This window comes from Chroicocephalus ridibundus, chromosome 11 (genome assembly GCF_963924245.1).
Source record: "Chroicocephalus ridibundus chromosome 11, bChrRid1.1, whole genome shotgun sequence".
NCBI classification, from domain to species: Eukaryota; Metazoa; Chordata; class Aves; order Charadriiformes; family Laridae; genus Chroicocephalus; species Chroicocephalus ridibundus.
In genome coordinates, this window is record NC_086294.1 from 18115036 (window position 1) to 18136369 (window position 21334).

The 21334-nt window shown below is 46.1% G+C and overlaps 1 protein-coding gene across 1 annotated transcript; it reads left to right on the forward strand.

Annotated features, from left to right (window-relative positions):
* The first annotated feature begins 635 nt into the window (after positions 1-635).
* On the forward strand, positions 636-21032 carry HMGXB3 (HMG-box containing 3). Its single transcript, XM_063348791.1, has 20 exons — positions 636-891; positions 1559-1706; positions 2126-2300; positions 2754-3317; positions 3968-4066; positions 5617-5748; positions 7812-8224; positions 8582-8757; positions 9050-9147; positions 9666-9764; positions 10247-10396; positions 12086-12387; positions 13854-13981; positions 14611-14742; positions 15015-15199; positions 15796-16015; positions 17097-17230; positions 17635-17751; positions 18177-18386; positions 18962-21032. Exons 1-20 carry the CDS (start codon positions 780-782, stop codon positions 19430-19432), a joined length of 4065 nt encoding a protein of 1354 aa, XP_063204861.1. The 5' UTR covers positions 636-779; the 3' UTR covers positions 19433-21032.
* The last annotated feature ends 302 nt before the right edge of the window (positions 21033-21334 follow it).

A 21334-nucleotide genomic window follows, 5' to 3' on the forward strand; every position in this document is an offset into this window, starting at 1 on the left:
CCGGGTCAAGGCCGCGTTGCCTGAGGATCTCTGGTGGCTGTTGTGCCGAGGTGTCAGCACAGTGCTGGCCTTGCAACCAACCGGCTGTGAAACAACCACCAATTTAGTCCAGCAGCACCGAGATCGCTTGGATTTCCAGCTGGAGCTGAACTTCAGGTTGCCATTTCATCTGCCCCATCCTTGGGACTAGCGGCATCGGTGGGCTGGTGGTACCGGAGCCAAAGAGCAGAGCTTCGCCTGCCTCACAAGGGAAAAGGGCCAGGCCTGTACCTGCTGCTCCCAGGAGGGAGGAAAAGTGGAAAAAAAGCGGGAAAGCTGTGGAAAGCCGGGCCAAAAGCCTGCCCGGCGCCACTGAAGGACACCAAGAACACGGTGCCACTCCGGCAGAGCGCACTCCCCGCTTCCAGCGGCCTCATCCCTTTGCTAATTGCGCTCTAATTGCGCTCCACCCCGCCGCGCTCCCTCAGGAGAACTGTCGGGAACGGGGGCCGCGCGCGCCGCCTTCCCCCCCCCGCCCCCCGCGACAGGCGCAGGCGGGAAAACTGACCCCTCCCGGCCACCGTCCCTCCCTACCCGGCGTGGCCCCGCCGCCTCCTGCCGTCACGCCGTGACCCGGATGCTGTTGCCACCGGCACTTCCGGTGGCGGCGGGCGGGCGGTGAGGCGCAGGGACCGGCGCTCTCCCGCCTCGCCCCGACCCGCGGCCCGGGCCCGGCCTGGCAGCCGGCCCGGCATGCCGGGGCGGCCCGCCCCGCCTCGCCCCTCCGCCCGCTCCGCTCTATGCGGCTGGCCTTTCGCTCCACCGCTGCCTCCGCCCCGCTGCTGCGCCCCGGCTGGGACGTGACCACAGCTCGCTTTGCCTCCTCCAAGCGCTCCTCCCCGCCGCCGCCCGGTGAGTGGCCGAGGCGCCAGGGCTTTTCTTCGGGGGGGGCACCTGGGAGGGTTCAGGGGGGCCGAAGGGGACCCCGCCGCTCCGCTTCGCCTCGGACGCTGTGGAGGAGTCGGGGCCGCGGTTTAACGGCCTTTGGCTTGCCCGTTTTTGCTGCACCTGGGCCCAACGAGAGTTGCCCCTTATCTCCTGAGGCTTCTCCTGCCCTGTCTGCCTCCCAGCGCTGCGGAGGCTGGAGTTGTCGTCGGTGTTAAGCGAGGAGCCCTGGACGTCTTCTGGTGCATAAGAGGATTACGAGGCTTCCGTGGTTATTCATCCTCTGGCCTTGGTTTTGTGGCCGTGATGTCTTGTAGCCGGACACCTGCTTGCTGGGTGTAAGGCTTGTAGGCTCATTCTAGATCACCAGACTTACCTGAGAGGTTCCTGGAGAATTGCAGCTTTTAAGTGCAGATGCAGTGTCTGCCCTGAACTGATGGTATTGAGGTCATAGTAGTAAAGGTGTTTTCTTCTAAAAATAGATAAATAGCTAACAAGTAGTAATCTTGGTTAATTAAAGTCAATCTTAACACGCCAGTGATGCTGTCAGTTTACAAAGGTGATTAAGAGCAGCCTTTGTTGGGAGAAATGTTGTATAACTTGGCGAGTGCATAACATAAAATATGTTTTTTAGCAATGGAGGCCCCATATGATGGCACTGAAGTGACTGTGGTAATGGAGGAAATAGAGGGCACTTACACTTATGCATCACCGGTGCCGTCTAAGAAGAAAAAGAAATATAAAAGTACTGGTGATCATGGAGAAAAAGCCAAAAAGCCTAGGTAAGTTCTTTCTGTCTTCATTTAGTGCCTGTGTAGGGTATGGGAGCAGTTTCCCTTGTTTCTGATAAGAGTGAACTTTGCAGTGCTCTTAGAATTCTTCATAGTGTAAAACTTAATGTATAAAAAATTAGCTTGACACTTTGGGCCCACTCTGACATCCTTGCCTTTATGGGTGCTACTGTTGCTTGATCTAAAGTTTGTGCACCACAGAATAATTTGCCTTAGGGTCTTTCTCCTTGCTTCAGAGGTTCTCCTCAGAATTGTAGTTTTCATGTGGTTAAAAAATATATGTAGAAGTAGAATTGCTTGTCACTTGCTTGTCCCTTGACCTTGAGACAAACGTAGGCCTTGTGGATTTCTTTTTCCAAAGGAATTTATGTTGAATGACACTAACATTTCAGTCTCTGGTGTCGTTTCAGATCTGCTTATCTCCTCTACTATTATGACATTTACTTGAAAGTACAGCAAGAGCTCCCACACCTCCCTCAATCTGAAATCAACAAAAAGATCAGTGAGAGCTGGAGGTTGCTCAGTGTGGCTGAGAAAAGTTATTACTTGGAGAAAGCCAAGCTAGAGAAAGAGGGATTGGACCCGGTAAGTCGTCTTTGTGGCAGTTCTTTGCCATGTGAAGAGAGAGGCACCTAGCTGCCTACGCGGCACTTTGCGCGGCAGAATCATTTAACTGTAGATTCCAGTTGTATTTCTGCTTAGGACAGCCTGTGAAGAAGCAATGCGTGAGGCCACTGCCTCTTCCTTTTGCTTTGTGTTCAGTGAAGAGATAATGTTTTGAAATTCAAGATGGATATGTCTAGTACCTGCTGATGGGGATGGTAGTTATTTTTGTGTCATGTCATCAGGGTGATTGATGGTAAAGTGGATGATAAAACCAGGGCTGAGAGGGATTCTGCCGGCTCTGTCACAGGGAGAAATTCCCAGCAGACTATCTCGGGAAACCATTTGAACTTTAGGCACTAAATATCAGGATTGAGAACTGAATCTTTTCCTCTTCTCATATTCGTTTGTTCTGTACTCTGTTCTTGCCAACAGAACTCCAAGGTGTCCACTCGAACTGCAGTAGTTCCAGACATTCCAGGTTTCCGTAAGATTCTCCCTCGCTCAGATTATATAATTATTCCCAAAACCACTCTTCAAGAGGACAGGAGCAGGCAATCGCTGGAACTGTGTGTGACACAGGGTCAGGCAGCATCTGAAGGGTTGACAGCTTCCACCAATATCACAAATGTCTCCCGTGACGCTGTGCAAAACATCCTTTCTGTGGATTCGAGCCATGTTGGCATTTCTGAGCAGTGCATTGCCATTGAAGGACTAGCAGAAGAGGCTGCTTCCTTTGGTCAGCCAGACGCCGTGGAAGAAGTGGTTGCATCAGAGGTTCTCTCTCACTATGTTGGGCCCGTGACAGAGAAAGTGGCTGGAGATATCCTCTTGGATGAGGCTTCCTTGGAAATAGAAGGGCAACCGTATCAGACAGCCCGGGTAGTTATTGAAGAGACTCTAGTTAGCAGCTCCACAGACATCTCCAACGGGAGCATCGCTGTGGCGCGTCCTCAGGTTTCAGACGGTGTGTCTGTGGTGACCGTGGTGACTGGGAGGGTAAGTTATTTTTGTGACACTCAGCCTCCTGTCAGCGTCTCACCTGCAATGTCTGAGTGGTGTTTAACACATTTTACATTAGATCCTTGGTGGCTGCAGGAGATCCTGTGTTGCCCAGCATGCTTATGCTCAGTGGTGAGGGAAACAGCAACTTCTGTAACTCAGTGATTACAGCGTCTCTGCTTGCAGATTGACTCTGCCATACGCTGATATCACTTATGTCTTAAGATGACTGCTGGAGGTTTTTTGAATTGTTTCTTATTAACAGTACTTGGGGTGGGTGCCCCAGTTGGACTACAAGATTCCCGGGAGATAAAATGTTCCCTCTGTGCTCCTGGTAGCTGTTTGCTTGGTTGCAGAGAGGTAGACGGGAGTCCTTTTAAGTTGAGATGTTAGGGATTCGTTATAAAAAAACTTATTCTGGGAAGAACTGGATCTGCTGTTTTCAGTTTCAAGCTGTGAAGAGTTTGGTAATTTCCAGAGTAGACCTGGTAAGGCCATTGATTATTAAATAATCGCTGCTCTTTCCTGCCTTCTGGTCTCATTAGTCCTTAAGACATATGTTCAATGGTAATGTTCATGAGAGGGTGGGACACAGGTCACCATGTCTCTTATTTTCTGCATGTATTTTCCCTTTGGCTTCATTTTAGGATACTGAAGAGAGTAGCTCCTCCACGCCCGCTACACAGTTTATTATGTTACCTTTGCCAGCTCATTCTGTTGTGGAGAACCCAGCATCAATTAAATTGGTAAGAAATTCAGAGTCTTGTATGGTCTTTTAAGGTATGGATGTATTGCCATAGGTTTGTCTTCAAGATGTTAGAGTAGGAAGGGTTTGATCATGGTCCGATTCTTAAAGATAATCCAATTTGGAGTCGTCATGTCAGTTGATATATTTCTTGTCCCTGGTTTTATGCCTCATGTATGCTGATGGGGTCTGTGGCTTCCTAGAGTGTCTTAGACAGGCCTGTTCCTGCTGCCTTCTTCCTCAAGGGGTTCTTGGAAACAGATGGAGTAGATAATGCTATCACAACACCTCTGGCCAACAGCAGTTTCTGTGTTGCTCTTTTCAGGGTCCGTGTAGCCATCTCTGTCCTCTAATTGGATGCATATTCGTCTTTATAAAATGCCAGTGTCCATCCCTTTAAGGGCAAGAATCTGCTCTTGTGACAGGAACACTTGAGCTCCCCAGTCTCATGGGTGGCTGTTGCTTTGTCCATGTGGCAGGAAAGGAGCAGTGACCTAAGGTTTGGAGAACCCACATAAAGGGTTGTGTGGCCTGTTGCATGAGGAACAATAGTATTATTTCTCTAATCTAACCATTCCAGCCACCTGTATTTCTGTAGCCATTGTAGGATTTCATTGTGCAGTCAGCATCGCAGCTCCTAGTGTTGTATAAGGCAGCATCAAATCCTGTTTTCCAGGTCCTTTATGCTTCCAACTGGTGGAACACTGCAGATGCTTGTAGTGGTGCATAGTACAATATTCTCGCAGGTGTCTTAGAAAGAATGGAAATATCTCAGGTTTTTGCTCCTGAGAAGCGCCTAGTTTAAATTGTCCCATTTCTTTGACTTGCATTTCTAGAAAAAAACGTACCTAGTTAGAAACTTACGGCACAACGGCTCCCTCAGGAGTGTTGAGTACAGAATGTTGAGAAGTGCTGTGCTGACAAAAACTCAATGTGTTGATGCAGTTGTCCTGGCAAAGGTGACGGGTTCTGCTTTAGTTGTCTATGAATAGCACCTGGTGGTGTTGCTGCAGTGGTTTATAGCAAGTTACACTAAAGCACCTGGGAGTACTTGACCATTGCATACAACAACAAATTACCAATGAAAACTGCCTCTGCATCATGAGAGCCTGTCTTCCAAGTCTTGCTGCCCTGTTGACATGAGTCTGTTGATCCCATCTTGCATCACTGTGGACTGCTGTTTGAATCGTTTTTATGCCATCTTATTATGGCTCTTTCACATTCATAAGAGAACTGTTACATCGCTCTAAATGCAAGGTTAGCTTCTCCAGTAGGTTATATGCATTGTTCGCCTCTGCTTTGCAGTTTGACCTAAATTCTGGTAATAGTGAAGGCTCTTGCATAGACTGAGCGTTTAGACTCAGAGTAGGTATGTTGCTGACTCATGCTGATCCAACTCTGTGGTGGCTGATTGGTAAAAGGAATAATAGTGGAGGGCTGGTGATTTGCTGAATAATGTTTGTAAAGTGTTTATGAGGAAAAAGGGAGTGGTGAGCACAGCTTTGTGATTTTCAGCTTTGTAGAGAAAATTCTTGACAACTCTCGTTTCAGACAACCACCTACACTCGCAGGGGACATGGAAACTGCACCAACCCTGGCTGTTCCTTCACTTACGTCACCAGGCATAAGCCACCAAAATGCCCGACATGTGGGAACTTCCTGGGAGGGAAATGGATCCCAAAGGTAAATATGCCTGTCCTTCCCTGATTTTCATACAAAAAGTGCTGGGTTTGTGAATGCCTGTGATATTTCTGGACCTGTAGATCTAGCACAGGAGGTCAGATGTGCCAGAATTGATCCCTGCGCTTGTGTTCCAACGCTTGTGCTGGAGCAAGTCACCATTGCAGAGGGCCCTCGGCCAAGGTGACACAGACCCGAAATCACCACCCTTTGGGTAAAGATGCCACTTGTAATGGTGTCAGTTAGAATAGGTGGGGCTGCATTTGGTAGCTCTCCCTCATTGAGAGGACACACATTCTTCTGGCCCTCTGCCTGCATTATAGTTCCTGTGACTGGAAGGTGTTGCCTGGTCTTCCTGCTACAGCCCTAGCTAAGCTCAGGCATTTGGTCGAACCATTTGTTTTGTGGTAATTTTTCTGCGTTTAAAGTTCTTCTGCAAATTGAGGTTTACTGTGGTCTTTCAATTTGTTTTTTCAACAGAAAGGACGAACAATTCTCAACTACAGTAGATATATTATCCTTTGGGAGATAGCTAATAAAGTTGATCTATTGAAAGTTGATGTTCTCTTGGGTGTTGTTGACTCATGGCCATGTGTCTGGTCATTTGTGATGTTCTGACCTTTGGCTGGAAGGAAATTTTCAGGTGTCGGTAGAGTTGTGAAGTTCATTTGAGTGGAAAAGTCTTTCTCCATGTGATACCTACTCTGCTTAAGTTATTGGCATCTCTACTAGCTGTATACAGCAAAAAAACACTTGCTCCTTAAACCTTGGCAATGTCATGGTAATTAGTCAGCTCTGAACAGATGTGTGTTTGTTAAATTTCTGTCTGAAACAAGGCTCCTCAGGCACAAGTTAAAGAATGTTCTCAGTGTGAAAATTTGTATTGACATTCAGTGGCTTTAGGTGGATTTGTTCTGAACCTCCTTTGTTTTGTGTCTAGATCCATTAAGCATTTAGGGGGAAGAACTTTTCTAGGCAGCGTACAAACTCTGTAGTGTCTGAGATGGTGGCTGGGCTTCCTACGTGGTAGGCTATAAATAATGATGATGGCTTCTTAGCTTTTGTTCTGTAAACCTGCTGAAGTGGTTAGATGGCTAACTGCAAAAACATCTTTCCGCCTGAATATGGCGTGCCTTCTCCTGTTAAATCCTTTATTGATTAGAACTGAAAGGTTTTAGAGGAAGTTTTCTTTCTGGCTTTCAGTTTTATTGTGCTTTTCTGGGAACATGTTTTCATAAACAGTTCCACTTGTTTTTATGGTGTCATGCCTTGGGAAAAACATGCACCAGCAGTTTTTTTTTTAACTGCTAATGGCATCAGTAGAACTGAAACTAAATATATACATACCTTCCTGTTCCTTAGAAAGAAAAGGGGCTAGGTTAGAAGATGCCTGTTTTTAAAAACCTAGATTATCCTTCTGAGTATGAACTCTGTAGAGAGCTTAGAATTGTGTTTATCATGACAGAAACTCTTGATTCCGTTTCTGATATCTCTTTGCATATTCAGTGTTCATCGTACCTTTGTTGACCCCAATGCATGGCTTCTGTAGTCTTAGTCTTGAAGACAACATTTTTCTTAAAGTCAAAAAGCCTTCCTGAATAATTCTGTTTCCTGACTTGCTCAAGTGCATGCTTTTCTGAATGCAAGGATCCAAAAGGTGCAAGTTCTCTATCCCTTTGGTTCCTCCACAGTGTGGCAGAGAGCTGAAGCTATGAAAGGGGAGCGTAGGAGGTGGGTCCGTGTTACAGAGGGTGGTGGGTGAGTTTGTGATGTTGATGCTAATGGTGATATTCGAGGGAGTTCAAGAAAGACTGATTCTTTAAAGTAAACAGTGTCTAAAAATAATACATGAAGGGCCAGGAGGCTACATAAAATGTTAACAGGGACTTTGCTGTCGTAGGAAATTATGTCCTTCTGCTCTCGTACAACTCACTGCTTAAACACTTAGGATTTTGCTGTTTTGATGCAGCATTAAATAGGCCATGGCAAACCTGGCATATGTGAAGGGGACTTACTTATCTGTGAAAGCCTAAAGCTCTGAAATGTGACTATCTCTTTGTTTCCAGGAAAAGCAACCAAAAAGCAAATCTGAGCCAAATTCAGGCACCTCTCTTAAAACTCCGGCAGCTAAAAGAGGTCAGCAGTCAGCATTCACAGAACCGGCAGCTGTTAGCGAAAGTACCTCCAAGTCTGCCTTGGAAAGCTCGGAAGCTGTCAGCCAGCTGCTGAATGCTGTGCCTGTTGGAGGGCGAATGCAGGAGAGGGAGTGGGAGGAAGTGATCATCTCTGAGGCTCACATTCTTGCAAACAATGTGCTTGCTGAAGACAGAGGGAGTGCTGTTGGAGTGATGCTGGGTCAAGAGAGCCAACGGCAAGGAGACTCTTCTTTGGAGCAGGCAGAAAAAGATAGCTTAGGGCTGGGGATGCCACCCTCTTCTGAGGTGCCGAGTCCAAATGCCTCTGCAAAAAAGCCAATGGGGTGAGTCAGTTTTCCATATGTTATGGGAGCGTATGATGTCTGTTGTGTGCTGATGGGACTAATCCAAGAAATTGAAGGCTGTTGGCAGTGCTTCCTGTAAGGCCTGTTTTGTTTACTGTCTGTTTTCTGCCAGTCCAATATTGTTCCTTTGAGATTTTGTCCGTTAGAGCTATTTTTTTTTTAAAGTGACGATTAAATTGTAGTCACAGGGCAGATGTATCCTTAGCACTATTTCTTCTTTCTACTGCAATAGCTGTAATTAGTGTGCAAATAAAACACAGTTCAGGGAAGAGCAGAAAATTGAGGCTGAGGTGGAAACCATAGGATTTTTTTCCAATTGTAGCTCTTCTTTTTCAGAATTGATGCTCCAGCTGCTACACACAAAGGACAAGAAGTAAAGAGTAAACCAAGACCTAAGCCCTCCTTGCTGGCTGCAGCAAGACCCATGCGAGCCATTCTGCCTGCACCAGCCAGTGTGGGGAGAGAAGCCAGCACGGAGCAGCCTAGCAACAGACAGGCCTTTGCAAATACCGGTAAAAGCAGTATTCTCTGGTGTGCTTTGGGAGTGGTTGTCTTTCCTCACCACATTGAAGTGGTCTCTGTCAGATAAGAAGATATGTCTGAAGGGAGATATTGACCTGCCCTAGAAAAAAGCCTCTCTCTCTCTGAGAGTGCAGGTAAATGGGCCATGAAACACCTGCTTGGGTCGTTTTGCGTTCAGACGCAAAATCTCACGTGACTATGGTGGCACTTAGCAAAGATGTCAGAAGGAAATGGGACCCGTTTTCTCATCTCTAACCTGCTGCATCCTTTTCCTCCTTCAAGACAAGCATTCCCCTGTGAGAACATCAGGCTTGAAGCCCAGTACGCTGAAACAATTAGGCCAGTCGATTCTGCAGCCACCAAGCGCTGAGGAGCGAAAGGTTTGTTCTTCAAATGCATATTATTTTCCGGTGGGTTTTCTTTCCCCAGATGAAGGATATGGCCCGAATGGTGAGAAATAGAACATAAAATGTATCAGCCTTATGATGATGAGATCTGTGACTGATAGTTTTTATGAGATGGCTCGGAAGCAGCACGAATGTTAGATGTCCGAGTGTAGGAAGTGAACTGAGAGATGCTGTTGGCTACTTTGAGAACCTCCCGTCTACTTCCAGAAAATGTTTTGAGGATCTGCTAGTGCTGCTTTGATAATCTGACGTGCAATACTGAGTACTGAGACTTACACCTGTGAAATATGTCTGAGTATGCCAAGATGCTGGAATACTTCTGTTTGAATTGCGTTGCCTTAGTATGCAAAACAGCGTGTTGTAGTCCTCTGATATTGAATTAACACGAATTGATTTCTTGGGGATAAAAAATGCTAATAAGTATTGCTTATGGGATGTATGTATCCATTAGTATGTGTCTCATGGGTGTTTTTTCTGCTTTCAATCTTTAGCTCCACAGTGCTTTGACCAGTAGGGCGTCTCAGGTTAAAGTCGTGGAGGTCAAACCAGACATATTCCCTTCCTACAAGTACAGCTGCACCGTAACTTTGGTGAGAATTTTTCACATGGTCTGACTTACGCCATGGGGAGTGTCGTCTCTGGGATGAGACCATTCCGTGACTTTTGTTTTACTGACTTGCAGAAATGTATCTCGTAGTTAATGGGAGACAATCTGTACTTTGTATGTCATCTGTTGACCTAATCCAGGGTGACTGTACACTGTTGCAGTCATGTTTGGGACCTTGTTAAGAACTGGATTTTTCTTCACGTCCCAGCATAATTCCCATCCCTTCCTTGAGTTCAGCAGGGAGGATCAGTGGTTTCTGAATGAGTTTAATGTATGAGTGTTTGTGGTCTCTGGAACTGGTGCCAAAATGCTTGAGTGCCAGTTAAAATATTCTGTGCAAAATTTGACCTTTTAATGAGGTGTTATAAAGTGATGAAAAAGCATATGATATTCAAACAGACTTTTCTAGAATCTTGTTGGGATATAAAAGTCAAGGTCAGCAAACATCTTTTTTGTGTCGTTCAGGATTTGGGATTGGCAACATCACGTGGCAGAGGGAAGTGCAAGAACCCCTCTTGTAGTTACGTGTATACAAACAGGCACAAGCCACGAATCTGTCCGAGCTGCGGATACAACCTTGCCAAAGACAGAGCTGAGAAAACAGCGAAATCCCTGGTAAGTTTCAAAATAGTTTGTCCTATCAAATAGCTACTGTGGAGTGGGCGGGGAATTATGTTAGTTTGTGAGTGCTGGTGGAAGCATGTTAATTACTTCTCATTATGGTAAGCTTTTCTAACAGAATAACGTCCTATTGAAAACACTTGCGATGATGTTTGTATTGTCCAGTTCCTGCAACGGTGGTGCTTCAGGCTGAGGATGAGACTGAGTGCACTCAGTTCTACCACTGGATGTCTCTGTAGCTTAAAAATGCTTATGATGTGTTGGTACATGCTGGGGAAATCACCCCTAAAGTCACGTTTGTTGTGTCAGCTTTGTTGATCTTCAGACTCCCAAGTGTGCTCTGTGCTCTGACCAGTTTGTGGCTAATGTCAATTGAGTTAGTACATCTTGTATTAGAGCTTGCTATTTTTAGGGGTTTGTAGCGCAACTTTACTTGCAGAATTCAGAATACTTCCTGAATTTATTCCTGGATGTAGTACTTTTTTTTTCCCTGTTGTAAAATTATATTTTTCAGTTGTCTCCTGTTCTACGTGGATGTAAATAATGAATTCTGGTTTTTATTTGTTTGGGGTTTCTTTTTTGCATTTGAAGTTTCAAAGGTTAGCTTTTCTCATGCAGAATTGTTTTGTTGTTTGTTTTGTTGGTTTTTTTTTTAAAAAAAAAGGAGCTGTCCTGTTCTTAGCTGAAATGCCGACTCAGCATATAGACAGGCTACATTTTAGTCTATGTGGTAATATAACTCTTCCACTTGCCTTTTTTATTTTGAAGAACATAACTTTGTGTAGTGTTTTGGTTTTTTTTAAAAAAAAACCAAACAAACTGAAATTGCCTGTGTGAAACTCACACATAAGCAGCTGTGTAAGGAACAGCAGTGCGCTTAGCTCAGCTTGCGTTTTGAGGCATGTGCCTTGTCTCTTCCTCATTTATTTTTTTTTCTTATTTTCTGGTTCTAGATCTGCTTAACACTCCTATCACACAGTTCATTGTTGTCTCTGCTCTTTTGGACTGATCATTTATCTCATTGCTGGACTAGACAGGAAAACAGGTTGAAATGTTGGCAGAGGAGTTTGTGATTAAACAGATTAGCCTGTTTGTATTCTTGCTATTCTTCTGAGCCACCTAGAGTTTCATTCTCCTGTGCTTGTGCATTTTGTCTTGATAGCATATGTGCGTTGAGGGTGTGTGTCTAAGGACTATAGCTGATTGATTGTAATTGATTAGTGTATTCTGTACATCGCAGCCCCTGCTTCTCACTTGGCATTTGCCTCCCCTAGCTTCTGCCATGGCTCTCTGAGCGTGTTATACAGGAGAACGTGCTTGATAACCCATGGAGAAAAGCAGTGATGATTGCTTATTGAAGTGTTTATATACCTCTTGATGGTTGTCCTAACCCTCTTGAGCCTCCATCTCTGCTCTGACACTCCAGTTTAGTGGTAAATCTGTGATGGTCTAGCGGTATTATAGGAGTTCCTGAAAGGCTGAGCTGTAATAAAGTCTTTTTGGTGATGTAACTTTGGCTTGAAGCTATTGTCTGGGGTCAATGATTGAGCGGAGTGGAAGTCAAGTCTACTGGGTACAAAGATTACGGTGGTTCTCCTACCTTTTATGACTTCTTTGGGCTTCTTAATATTTCATCCACATTCTTGCCTAGTTGAATATGTGAGTGTTTGACTTGCTTTCTAGGAGGTCAGTCCAGGTCAGTCTGATGTGCTGAACACCAGCGAGCCCCTAACCCCCTCCCAGAAAGAGATCCAACGTCAGTCCACCCTGCAGCTGCTGCGCAAGGTAATGCAGATCCCAGAGAATGAATCGGAACTGGCCGAGGTCTTCACGCTCATCCATGAACTCAACAGTTCTCGGCTCATCCTGTCCAACGTGAGTGAGGAGACAGTCACCATAGAGCAGACCTCCTGGTCAAACTACTATGAGTCTCCATCTGCGCAGTGCCTCCTCTGTAACAGCCCGTTGTTCAAAGGGGGACAGAAGTAAGATTCTGTTTTAGACTCGTGACTCTTTCAACCTCGCGCTGATATTCTATGCTACAAGTGTGCCTGAAATAAATATTTGCTCTAGCCCCTGGTAGTGATGCTGGTGTAAGTGACACTAAATAAGCTACATGTGTGTGGAAGGGGTTTGGCTGGTTAGCAATAAGCTATTTCTGTTTCTCCTGTGCAGTCTAGTTTGTCATAGTTATCATTTCCCTACAGCGGGAGAGCTTGATCAAAGAGTTACTGCTAAATCTAGATTATTTTATTTTTTTTTAAATGGAATCTTTTCATTACTCATCCCTTCTTTGTTTTCCAGTCTGATGTTTTGGGGCTGACAGAGGCAAAATTGTGGGATTGTAGATGTGCATTATGTGATTTCCCTTTTCTCTCTCTGCCTGATCAGAATATTTCCTGTGTGGATCTTCTTGCTTATGATGTTTTCGTTCTTTTCATGGCTTAGCGTGGGCTTGAGTGAATCCTTTTTTGGAACAAATACCTAAATTGAAACCTGAAGGACTTTCAGAAATTACCATGTATCAGCTAGATTACCTTAACTAGATTTGTATAAAAGCCCGTAGGACATCTCGTCACTAAGTCTGCCAAACATCCTGCTGTTGCCAAAAGCCTGAGCTGAAATGTTTCCCGCGGCAAAATGTTGGGTAGTTTACTGTTGTGTGTGTTTCTTCAACCAAAAAGATTTTCTTGATACCAATTAAGGATGTTTGCTTTGGTCAGGCTAGCACTAATTGAGATTTTTCCAGCAGAGATACTCTTTATACTCAGTAATTTTTAGCAGAACAGAGCTATCTCGCACCCCTTCCCTCACCTTGTGACTTACCAACCTGTGCATTGTAAATCCTTGTTTCCGTGCTGGGCTGCTTTGCGGCGCTCTGCGTGTGGGACTCTCACATGTGCCTGTGTAGGCTCTAATTAAACCCCTGCCAGTAGGAGGGAGCTTGCTTTGACTTTGATTCCTATTTTCTCAAGTGGACAGCTGTATTTCTGCCACCAGGGCACAACTGGCATTTTCCTGTGTGAACTTCCTCCTCGGCAGCTGTACTGTAGAGGAGCAGGCCTTTCTGAATCTCGGTGTGTGTGCAGGGACGTGCTGTCAGGTGGAATGTGTTACTGGTCACCATTTGTTGTCCCATGGCAACAGGGCTGACTCTTCTCCCAGGGCAGCTGGGGCCGTAGATTTTCTCCACCTCTCAAATACTAAGTGCCCCATGTACGGAGCTGGAGAGATGCTATGGTTCTGTTAAAAGAATGTGAGCAGTGACCTGACTCTGCCAGGGGACTCCATTTAAAAGAGTAATGTTTTTTTTCTGGTATTCTGTGATGTGAGCTGGCTTAGACTGCCATACTAATGAACTGATCTCAACTAGAACATTTTAAGTTACTACAGGACTGGACTGAAAAACCTGTTGGCTTGACTCTGCATCATCTTTTGTTGTCTGTTACAGTTCCCTTGCTGGTCCTCAGGAGTGCTGGCTGCTGACAGCTAATAGATTACAGGTGGTTACAGCTCAGGTCAAAGTGTGCTTGAACCCGCAGTGCCTGGCCCTCCATAGCTTCACTGATATTTACACAGGTAGGAAAAATGCAAGCATACTAACCTGCATCATGACTGCAGCCTAAACCCTTCCAAAGCCTTGGACTGTAGCAGGGCATTGTCTTTGCACAGAAAAGCCTATTCCCTGCCCCGCTGTATTAAACTTGAACTATTTTTGACTTGCACTGTTCTTCTCCTGCTTCTGCAAATAAATTTATATTTGTGAGGAAAAACACCTATGAAAGCTTTGTTGAGGAAGACCGTGCCTTGCTTTACTGGTGTATGTCTCCTCTGTGTAAGTGGTAAATGTTGAGTTCTGCAAGGCAGCCCCTGAGATCGTAGTCAAAGACGTCTCTGCAGAGTGCTGTTTCTCGGTGTTGACTGGTGAGACTCGAGTGGCAGTCACTGTGAGCCTCCTGCAGGGCAGCACGGAGCTGAGATAGATTGGCTGCTCTTCCTTGCAGCTTTTTAAATTTAAAGACAAGTCTGTTAAAAGAAGCTAATTTTGCTGATGTGCAGAGGGAACAGTCCCAGAAACACTATCCACATGTTCCATTATCCTCTGAACTGTACTTGTGTGAGTATGCTGTGTATCAGTAAGGAATATATTTCTTTGTGACGATGATCTGGAACCCTACAGACAATTGACTGTCTTGTTTTAACTGCAGGCCTTTTCAATGTGGGTAACAAGTTGCTGGTGAGCTTGGATCTCCTGTTTACGATCCGAAACCACATTAAACTTGGAGAGGATCCCAGAGTGGCTGTTGGCAATATTCTCGACTCTGTTCAGGAGCAAACTGGTGGGTTTTCCTTCTTGTTTTTTACCATAACACTTACACCGAACTGTGACCTGCTGCTGATGGTTAGGTTATAAAAAGGCAAAACTCACCTATTCTAGTGTGGTATGTTTCTGTTAAATTACGTCATAAACCTAACAGTGCCTCTGTGACCAGTTCTTTGTAACAATTCTCTGGAGGACAGGTTTGTTTTTATTCTGCATTAGGAGAGTTCTGCTACCTCTCCACTGACTTTAGGAAGTGAAAGCTGTAACACTGGCATGTTCTCTTTTCAGAAAAAAGCCTGAGCCCTGATGAGCAGGTTCAGCTCCAGGAACTGCTGTGCAATGGCTACTGGGCCTTTGAATGCCTAACAGTTCGGGATTACAATGATATGATCTGTGGAATCTGTGGCATAACCCCCAAGGTGGAAATAGCCCAAAGGAATGTGGAAAATGTCCTGGCACTTAAAAATATAGAGGTAGGCTTTTCACAAACTTCACATCCTGTTCGTGTTCAAAGCAGATCATAGTGGCTTTTGCTGACTCTGGTCTTCATAATACACAATAATTACATGAGACCTTTGTGAGCAGTTTTCTGCTGATGCCTGGCAAGAGGATGTGGCTGGAGTGGTGATGCCTGCACTTCCTCTTAGAGGTGTTGATGTATGGTTTGGGGAAAACGCGATCCTCTGTCCCTGGACCACAGCTTTTGTCCGGCAGCCTCTGACAGCAGGGATCTTGGGTGAAAGTTGCTGAACTTGGCCTTCTTCCTTTGACACAAAGGCATTCTTTTTTTTCCCCAACAGCAGTTTCCTTGAGGTGCTGTCTTTTCTAATGGGGAAAAAAGCACCACTACTAGTATGCAGCATGTCTGGCTTTTATGTCAAATAAATGGTTTTGACTCTCCCCCAAAGAAAAGTGATTGTGGGGAACTCTGGGAGCCTGAAGTCACCTTGTTATATCTGGGCTGAGCACTCTCCTGTACAGTCCTCATGCCTTGAGCGAGGCTGACCCAAAACTGTCAAATGAACTATGGTTATTTGTATTTGACCGGTGTGTTTCTTGCGCCTTCTAGTTTACTTGGCCAGAGTTCTTGCCATCAAGTGAAGTGAATGTAGAAGACTTCTGGTCCACAATGGAAACAGAGGTGATTGAGCAGATGGCTTTTCCTTCCAGCATCCCCATCACAAAATTTGATGCCTCTATTGTTGCTCCTTTCTTCCCTCCACTGATGAGAGGAGCAATGGTGATCAATACTGAGAAAGACAAGAACCTGAATGCACAGACAGTGCCAGGTAACTGTTGAGGTTGGGCTTATTAAGGGAGTGCGTTACGTGGCAGTGACTTCAGTCTTTTGGTGATGCTTGGAGTTGAGAATTGATGATTGCATGACTCTAAAAAAAGTTATGTCTGCTGGGAGAAGACAAGAATGCTGGGGTGAGTTCAGTGGTTCTCAGGATACTTAGCAGCTTAAGCCTTGGCCTGCCCAGTGAAGCTTGAATGCACTGGTGTTCTCTGATGCACTTGAGACATGGAGGACATGAAAATACTACACCCCAAATGAGATATGGTCTGATTGCAGAGGGATGCATGCATAACTTGAATGCCAGTCAGTGTTTGTTTTGTGTTAGACTGATACTTGGACTGTGAAAGCTGCAGCAGTGCTTGGTACCTCAATATCATGATCTCGGTAAAGGGCGATTAAGTTTTTACAGAACTTGAAGAAAGACTAGGAGATGGATGTGTTAGTCTCGATCAGTACTGTCAACATGCAGTATATCCAGGGCGTTGGCTGCGTGTAACAAGAAACCATAAGCTCAGATGTATGAGAGCTAAATTTAGTTTGCAGTCATTTCCCTTTAGAATTTAGGTATTAGGTATAAGAAGGAAAACTGGCTTTGCAAGCTTAACGAGTATATGAGTTGGCTTAGCAGACAGGACTACGAGTGTTTTAGAGAGTTGAGCTGCAGAAAGGCTACATGGGCTTTTGTGGAAGTTGAACTCCAGAGGAAGAACCAGGGAGGAGATGCGAAGGGTGAGCCTGGAGCGTCTCAGTCCGAAGGCTGCAGTCATATTTCTCTGTGCTTTTCTGTCACTTGTTTACCCTCACATCAACCCAACCAGTCATTTAAAGGTTACAAATGATAGGAAAGATGCATGGAGTCTGCAGCTCTGCTGGACTCAGTCTGGTGAGCTCACTAGCAAGGGTTTGAGAGAAGTGTGGGCTGTGATGTGCTTTGGAAGTAGGACTGTTCACGGCTTTCTCTTGCTGGCAGTTGATTGTGCAATCTCTGCTTCTGTAGTCTTCAGAAGAAATTATTTTGGTGACTTCCCTTCCCAAGAATGAGCGCTGAGACTTGTTTCCTGCCTTTGCAGGTAATGGGAGTGCCTTGGTGAGGCTCCTTCAGGAGGAAAACTTCAGGCTTGAGCTGATAAACTCTTACAGCGAGAAAGAGCTGCAGAGCTTTCTGACACAGTGCAGCATCCCCTGGGAGGCTTCAGCTACAAAGGTAATGGCTTGCTTGCCCACATACAAGCCTGCAGGAGTGGAGCTGTTCTTCACTGTCTTTCCCTCATTCACGCTTGCCATCCTAGATAATTAACTTCTCATCTGACTGCGCTAAAGGCAGGGGTGGGTTAGAAGTGAGTGCCTGCAGATTATAGGATAACTTACACATGGTGAAATGAAGTGAACCTTTGTGGGCTAGCAGAAAGGAAGCCTGTAATTACCTTGTCACAGGCTCACCATGGTGTAATTGCTTGTCATCCTTATGGTGCTGAGTGGGGGATTAGGAAGTTACTGGATGAAGTGCAAATTAGGATTTGGGAAATTTCCCTGCAGCCTTATCCCTTTCCGGAGGAGTCCATTTATTTTAGCCTCTTACTGACTTTGCCTGGGGCGTATCTTTCCTAGGACCAGCTCTGCTACTCCCTCCTTGCTCTCTATGAGTTTGTACAGAATGGGACAAGTGTCACGCAAGTCTCTGCTCATCACACAGGAGGGAAAATCTACAAAGTGTGTCCACATCAGGTAAGGAAGACTGGAGTCAGCTATGCTTTTTCTTACCTAGCTTTTCACTATTATCTGACTTACCAGTGTGGAATTCCCTTATTAAATAGAAGGAATGGAGTCGGTCTCTCTGAGCATTGGGAATGAAACACACTGCCTCAGGGAGTTGGAGTATGAGCAGTCTTGCAGGAGATTTCAGGATCAACTAGTGATCTGAAGCCTGATTTTGATCTCGCTGCTGAGGTGGAGCTGAAAATCACCTCTTCCTGAACAAGATAAAGTGAATGTCTATGAGGAGGAGACAGAATATCTTTAGAGAAAGTAACTCTCTGGTTACCGTATTGCTGGAATACCTGAAAGGAAGCTTAATTTTTTAAGACTATATTTTTTTTTCCATAAGTTTTCAGTTTTATTGTGCTGTTTGGTGATAATCCTTTTCTTGTCAGGTTGTGTGTGGCTCAAAGTACATAGTAAGAGGAGAAAATGCGCGGGATCACGTGGACTTGCTGGTTTCCTCACGTCACTGGCCTCCAGTGTATGTTGTTGATACAGCCTCGTCAGTGGCGCTGTGTGCAGACATCTGCTGTCCTGGCCTGACTTCCCAGATGTGGGGGAAAAACCAGGGCTGCTTCTCTGACCCCATGGATCCTCCAACGGTTAGTTGTGTTCACCTTTGCACTCTGCTATGCCAGTCCAATATGGAAAAGTTTCAAGTGAGATTTAAAATTTAAAAAGTGTATGTAACCTGCATTGTGCCTCAAGATGATTTGAGGAGGTAAGTGTCTCCTGGCTCACGGCTTTGCCAGTGCGTAGCTTCTGAGCGTAGCGGAAAGCGTTACCTGTTGCTTGGGGCATTGTATTAGATTCGTGCTCCTTAATAGGAAGAGCTGTGCTGGAAGTGCATTGTAACGGTTCAAATCATGGAGCGTGTCGCTTATTTTGACACAGCAACTCACTTCTCTCAAACTACTGCTATTGCTTGAGAAATGGGAGAAGAGGAGGGTTGCTAGTGCCTTGGGATTATCTCTGAGGGCATACGGGTGAGGAGGGAGTGTACAGAACCACCATAGTGGCATTTAGGGGAAGCCTGAATCACTTAGCCTTCCCTCTGTCCTGGGTCATGGTGCTGGTTGGAGTTCAGCAGAATGGTAGTTTTGTCTTGTTCTCCTCAGCTGTGGGGAAGTTGCTTCTTGTTCTACCTGGTCCGTGTCTCTCTCTCCCTCTCTCTCAGTACGTGTCCTGCCCTGAACTGCTAGACCAGCACTACAGCGTAGACGTGACTGTGGCTGAGCACTCTGTTCAGCACCCAATCACCAAGTCGTCGACACGCCGAATTGTTCACACGGGTTCAGAGCAGAACAGCCACCGAGACCCAACGGCTCAGCATCACTGCATCTCCCTGTGCCGAGAGCTGGAGCCTTACAGTGCCATCATCGCTGCTATCAACGACAGCAAAACTAGCAACATCCGCCAAAGGCCCATCACCTTTGAGAACGCCACGCACTATTACCTCTACAACCGCCTCATGGACTTCCTCACCAGCAGGGAAATTGTGAATCGGCAGATCCAGGAGATCGTACAGAGCTGCCAGCCTGGGGAGGTGGTAATTCGCGATGCTCTCTACCGGCTGGGAGTGGCCCAGATTAAAACAGAAACGGAAGAGGATGAAGAGGGGAAGCAAGAGGATGATAGAGGTTGCTGAGTAACAAAGCAGCTTGTTGGTTTCTCTCTCTGGTCGTGTGGGTGGCTGGGCTGGGCCAGCTTCTGCAAGGTTTGGGCAGCTGTCTGGCTTGAGAGTTTATTTTTACAGGTTGGAGTTGTGATGCCGGTGGCTTTGACTGCTATTAATGACCAAAGAGCTGTGTGCTTCCAGAGTGTCACGATAGCTGTTGCGAGCATGGGTCTGTCACCCCCCCTTGCTGAAGGCTGCAGCTGCCTCCTGAGGTGTGCGATGGACCCACTGCTCGGTGGTGTGAAATGTTTCCCTCCCTGCAGCTGGCAAGTAGAGAAGGGAGAGGCATTTCTGGTAGTGGGGAGTACGCACGGTCAAATGCACAGGTTTTTTTTAATGCCGAATCTTGCTTACTGACTTCTTTGTGCATATTGGTGGCAGGGCTGGGGGTGTGGGAGCAAGCACGAAAGGCGGACAGCTAACAAGATTCCCCCAAAACATTCTGAATAGATTAGGACACTGACTCCTGCTTGGAAATCTTGCAGAGCTCTCGTGCGTTAGCTGTAAGGAGTCTAGTCGAACAGGAGCCATGCGGCTTTAACACACTGTATCTGGGGAGCTTCCCTGGAGGCTGCACTCCTGGGTCCAGGATTGTGGGTGCTCTGGCTCCAGAAAGTTTTCTAGAATTGTTGTCCCTTCACATGAGCACTAATAATTTAGAAGCTGAAACATACAGTGAGTGAAAAGTGTTCTGTATGTTAAGGTAAGAATTGACCGGGTGAGCCCCAGGGGAACCAGGCTCGTTGGAGGGCTGTATGAGCACTGTGTAAGGTGGTGGCTGTGGAAAGGGGAAGGACACTCAAAACGTCTCTGCTGTCCTCCCAGACACTTTTTTTTTTGTTTTTTTCCCCTTTTTTTAAGCAGTTTGATTCTATTCAAGGACTTGAGTCGTCCTCTCCTTAGAACAGAATCACAAAAACTGTCTGTGGGATCAAGAAGAAATGATGAAAGCAGCGTCACCAGGGTGAGCAGGGCTCGGTATTCCTCCCCCAGAGGGGACGCTGGGAGAGCTGCAGCCGTGTGTGCAGTCTCAGCACTCTGACAGGTGTCATATTTGCCCTGCTCGTGTCCGCACAGCGCTGTGTGGGCTAGAGAAGTCTCATGCTGCCCAAGTTGCTTTATCAGCTCCTTGAGAGGAGTCGGCCCGAGACCTCTGCCCCTACAGCGTGTCTGAAGAACACCTGGGGCTGCGGTTGTAAAGCTGTGCGTGTTGTCTGCTGCCAGCTCCCTGCTGCTGGTGATGACGGTGGATGGATGTTTGCTGTGACCCGCAGAGGAGAGGAGGGGGATGCCGGACTGCTAAGTTGCCATCCAGGGAGTTTATTTTGTCGGAGTGAGCAGTGGGGAAGATTCAGAGGCTTGAGGTGTGGTTGAAAACTCCCTTCTGTGAAGGGGAACCTATTGAGTACCGTACTGTTAAAGTAAATGTATTAAGTCTGAGCAAATGCAGTAATTATGGCTTGGGGTTTTTCTGTTAAGAACATTAACTTATTATAAGAGACATTAGTGACTTTTTTCAGTCAGTGATAAAGTTTAATAAATTATCTCCAATTTTGGGGGTGAAACTGTGGCCAACTGACTTTGTTTCTTGTGTACAAGACCTGGAGGACTGCAGTGGGAAAGGGCACAAGCACCAGGTGGATGTACATCACGATTCCAGTCTGCGCTGCCATGGTGGCGGGGAGAAGCCTGGTGTTCTCAGAGGCAAGCTGTTGCGAGAGCAGCAGCTCAAGACATTGCTTGGGCCACCTCGCCAGAGCGTCAGGTACTGTCCTGCTGCCACATGCCTGTCTCAAACGCAGTGACCGTTGTCAGATGTCCCATCATAACGATTAAAATTACACCCCTGTTACATGTATGCATAGCGACTAC

Bases quoted from the DNA above. Each gene is read 5' to 3' on its own strand.
- HMGXB3 (XM_063348791.1), top strand. From the start codon at position 780: ATGCGGCTGGCCTTTCGCTCCACCGCTGCCTCCGCCCCGCTGCTGCGC. The intron at 4,067-5,616 runs GTAAGAAATTCA...CTCTCGTTTCAG, and splicing joins ACCCAGCATCAATTAAATTG to ACAACCACCTACACTCGCAG. The intron at 8,225-8,581 runs GTGAGTCAGTTT...CTTCTTTTTCAG, and splicing joins TCTGCAAAAAAGCCAATGGG to AATTGATGCTCCAGCTGCTA.